General features: G+C 38.8%; 1 protein-coding gene across 1 annotated transcript; it reads left to right on the top strand.

Moving 5' to 3' along the window:
* The first annotated feature begins 2,950 nt into the window (after positions 1 to 2,950).
* LOC120778402 (battenin-like) lies at positions 2,951 to 4,436 on the top strand. The gene is made up of 5 exons (XM_040110186.1): positions 2,951 to 3,097; positions 3,176 to 3,321; positions 3,388 to 3,546; positions 3,605 to 3,929; positions 4,005 to 4,436. The coding sequence occupies exons 1-5, from the start codon at positions 2,951 to 2,953 to the stop codon at positions 4,434 to 4,436; spliced, it is 1,209 nt and encodes a 402-aa protein (XP_039966120.1).
* Positions 4,437 to 4,758: the final 322 nt, after the last annotated feature.

Below are 4,758 nucleotides of genomic sequence, written 5' to 3'. Positions count from 1 at the left end.
AGTCACTAGCTAAAATTAGTGAAAAATTACAAAAATGTGCGAGAAAATATTTATTTTATTTATTTCTGTAGGAGACAATGTTATTAATGCCTTCGTGGTGCTCAAAGAATTTTCAAAACAATCTTTTTATAATAAATCCGTCCTGCTGAATATAACGTCGAACATCATTTATTCAGCCTGAAAACCCATGAATGGCTGTCTTACAAAAAAGTACTCAACTTCGTGCGGTAAATATTTAAGGTCACAGAAATGTGGTTTAGTGAAGAAATATTTTAACATAAAATGTAATATACTTTGTGTCATATTTCAGTCTCCTGATTTTGGTCGAGTCAATAGGCGGTCGTATGAGCAAGAGTTGTAGCTAATGTCATTCCGAATAGGTGATACTGCCAACTGCCGCCTACTAGACCAGCAACTACTAAAGTAAATCGAAAGCGCTTAGCATTAAATGTGTTATTATATCGAAGAGATCTCAGCAAATGAGTAAGGCCATCATAATAGTTTTTCTTCTATGTCAACTGGTAAGAGGCATATGTTTTGTATGCAGAATTTCATAAATAACAGTTATTATTATTTGGTAAGTATAGCAACAAGAAATAAAGAGTGTAACAGTGGCGGTTGGCAGCTATGTTCTTCTTGTTATTCTACGCGCCGTAGAAGATTCACAGTAACAGAGATAGAGGAAGAGAGAAAAATCACAAATAAAGCCGACCTCAGAAACGATATGTAGTAAATTAAATATTCCCTACAGGGCATCGTAACTGTTTTAGTACCAACAAGCAGCCTAAAAATATGCAACATTATATTTGTCATAATTGATTCATGTATGTTTTTTTCAAATGTGCAGCGGCTGTTAATTCATTAAATAGAGAATAAAGTTGCAAATTTTGAACTGAAAGTTTATGTTCGCTGGAAACACGTCTTGTGTAGATCAGATTAACAAAACAAAACCATTAGGTTAGGTTAGGTCATAGGTTGGGCCTAAAAATGGCTAGATCTCCTTTATGTAACCCAAAGACTCCTTATAACTTCATAAATCGAAGAATCGTTTTGATCTTGCCACAAATTTATTAATGCGATCAATATGAATCCCCGGCAGTTCGCTATGCTCACCAAAGCTGTGTGTATCGAGATATTTCACATTCCGTCCGATAAAAGTCGTACAACTGAGAAAAACAAGGTGATTTCACCTCGCTTTCTTCTTACCAGCAAAGACAGTGCGCCAAAATATTTAGTCACACCGCATGTGTAGCTATTAGACAGTGTACAGTGAGAACCCCTACAATTGCGGCGAGATTGACTTTGAAAAGTGCAAGAAGTTTGGAGCACATCTTACGGCTCACTTTTAGCCAGAATGATCTCACAGTCATACCAGTCCTGGTTGTTGACCCGCGCTTTGCCAGCTTTCTGGAGATCCAAAGTTCTAAGCAAGAGAACATGGCACAACCGACCCGCTTCCACACGGATGAAACTGGAGTAAGGATGCGCTCCAAAGCAAGCTCAATGCAAGCTAATGAGGAAAAAACTTCAAGTTGTTGCTAAGGATGTTATGCACTACTTAAGTAGCGCACTCTGAGCGAGCTGAAAGCCAGTATAGCCGTTCGGCACTCGAAGGCAGCACTTCGGAGCAGTATATCTACCGCTGCCTTAATTGTAGCCACCAATTTGGTTAGAGGAGTTACATCTTCCACATTGCGTCTCTAGATCAGTATAACTTTCAACTCAATGTTTGGCTTTCATGAGAACTTTGTAACAACACGTACGATATGTGATAGATACCGAGAGCTGAAGAGAGAGGCGAGGCACATGTGTAGACAAAAAATGAGAGAGTCCGCAATGCGTGAGTGCGAAGAGCTTGACAAGCGAGAAAATTTTACGACGGCGACGAAGAGCTGATGAGCACACATTAGCTTATTTGTAGGATATGGTTGGACGAACGCATGCCCGGCGATTAGAATTTAAGTGTGCTCTGGCGCTGTATACAAAAAGGGAGACCCCACATTCTGCGCCAAGTACCGTAGGATAGGCCATGTAAGGTTCTATTGAGCGATTGTGTGAAAGATTCATTTTAGGCCTAGAACACAACAATTGACCAGATAGACCAAATCTTGGAATAGAACCGTGAAAAGAGGATTGACACACATCACCTGTTCGTCGATTCCAAAGCTGCTTTTGACAGCACGAAAATGAGCTGCCTTTATGTCGCTATGTCTGTATTTGATATCCCCGCAAACTTAATACGGTGGTGTAAACTGACGTTGAGCAAGACCAAAGACTGCGCCAACCGTATCAAAGAAGGTTTCAGACAAGGCGTCTCCCTATCGTGCGACTTCTTCAATCTACTCTAATTAGAGCTACAGCACTAAATAGAGAAGGTACTGGCGCACGCCGATGATATTGACATAATTGGCCTCAACAATCAATTATATAATTAATATACTAATTAATTAATAATTAAACCCAATATCAGAAAGCGAACATTTTTATTTGACATAATGTCTGCATGAACTACGGCAAGGATTATTTCCCAAGTCAGCGGTACAATTTTCGAATAAATTGTTCATGTTGGATACTATAGCTTATAGTATACATATTATCATACAAATTGGCTGAACAAGTTTATGTACAGCAACTTTTCATTTGTGAATAGTATTCTAGCCGCGGTGTAACCGAAGTTAAAGGTTTTATTGCTTGAAAAGGATTATGCAATAGATGTGTACACTTTGCAACCTTGCCAGTAGAAAAGCAAAAATAAAATGAAATAGATTTGATGAAAAAAGTCGAACATAAAAATTTCCAAAAAAAATAAATAAAGAAATTTGTCGAAACTTTCAACGAATTTCTTTTAAAAGAGATAAATAACAAAGGAAGTCTATAAGAAGTTAAATTTTCTTAAGATTAATTCCCATTAATTGATTAAACGAACTACAACTTGTAACTACAATCAAGCATGGCCGACGCAGTCGCAACGCCGACGAAAGACAAAGGACTCTGGCGTGATCTCGTAGCCTATTGGTTATTGGGTCTATGCAACAATTACGGTTATGTTGTAATGCTGACCGCGGCACATGACATCATATCAGCTTTTGAAAATGAGGTGTGTATTACTGAGACTGAAAAGTCAACTTGCAACTGAAACTTTTCACACACACACACACACACACACGTTTTGAAGGCCGAAGCAAGTAAATATTTGGAGTTGGCAGCGAACAGCACACAACGTCGTTGCAATAAGATGTCCACCAGCGCCGTATTGTTAGCCGATATAATACCATCATTTCTGGTGAAGTTTCTGGCACCATTTCTGCCCTTCTGGGTCAAGTGAGTGCATGGCATGGCAAATACTAGTATATTTTGAAATCTAATTAATATTATAACAAATAATAGTGTGCGCATGGGGCTCGCTATCAGCTTAACGGTGTTCAGTTTCATAACTGTCGCGCTGGCAAAAGTCGAGTGGTTGGCTTTCCTCGGCATAATATTCACCTCGGCCAGTTGCGGTGTTGGCGAGAGCACGCTACTGGCCTACTCATCCAGTTTTAATAAGTGAGTAAGATGAATTTTCGGCTCATATTTAAGTATAATATCCATATGTAATGATAAGAGATGTGGTTTCAACTTGGTCTTCTGGCACTGGTGGCGCAGGCATGATCGGCGCTCTAAGCTATACGCTGCTCATTGATTTGAAATTGACACCACAGCAGGCAATGTTAGTGTTCCTGTATGTGCCCACTTTGCAAGCTTTGGCGTTTTGGTTATTACTGCGAAATCCAAAAGAGACGTTTGTGCGCACTGAGTCAGCCGAATTGGTGCCACAAGATGTGCTCACAGTAAAGGAGAAGCTAATATACTTCTTCAAGAATCTGCTGCCATTCTTTATGCCACTCTCTTTGGTGTATTTTGCGGAGTACTTCATCAATATGGGTTTGGTGCGTAAAAATGTATAATTTTTTGATTTCTTCTAACTCCGTCTAAACCCATATTTCAAACTCTTTCACTTTCAGTACGAATTGGTGTATTTCGAACATATTTTCATACCACCGCCCACACAATATCGCTGGATTAGCACTGACTATCAAATCGGTGTATTTATTTCACGCTCTTCCGTCAATATAATACACTTCACGCTTATCTGGCCCATGGCGATTTTACAATGCGTCAATGCGGTGATCTTCACATTGGAAGCGATCTTCTTTTTCACACCCAGCTTTTGGTTGATCTTGGTGTTTGTGCTGTGGGAGGGTTTGCTTGGCGGTGGCGCTTATGTGAACACCTTCTATCACATGTCGAAAGTGGTGCCACCAGAGCGACGTCAATATGCCATCGGCATGGTGGCTCAAGCAGACTCGTATGGCATTATAGCCGCTGGCATGCTCGCTATTCCCGTGCATAATCTAATATGTGATGTTGATGTGCGTGAGCGAAGTAGCTGGTAAGAGGTGATGCTTCAAATATGTAGTATATGCTGACTATAATATGTGTTATAGTTTTATTATCTGTAAAAAGTATAAATATTTTTTGGATATGCAAACTTTTCGTTATATGTACTTTCTGATATAATTTTGGGTATGTTTTCAGATATACTTTTAGATATACTTTTAAATATACTTTTAGGATTTTATTCTCTGAAGAAGTATAATATATGTATGTATGTATATTTTAGATAAGTAAGCTTATACTTTCTGATATACTTTTAGATATTCTTTCAGGTATACATTCATATATACTTGTATATTATATATGCTTTCAGGTATACTT

The sequence above is a fragment of the Bactrocera tryoni genome, chromosome 5 (assembly GCF_016617805.1).
Source record: "Bactrocera tryoni isolate S06 chromosome 5, CSIRO_BtryS06_freeze2, whole genome shotgun sequence".
NCBI lineage: Eukaryota > Metazoa > Arthropoda > Insecta > Diptera > Tephritidae > Bactrocera > Bactrocera tryoni.
The sequence above is the reverse complement of the archived record's forward strand: the minus strand, read 5'-3'. Positions and strand labels throughout refer to the sequence as shown.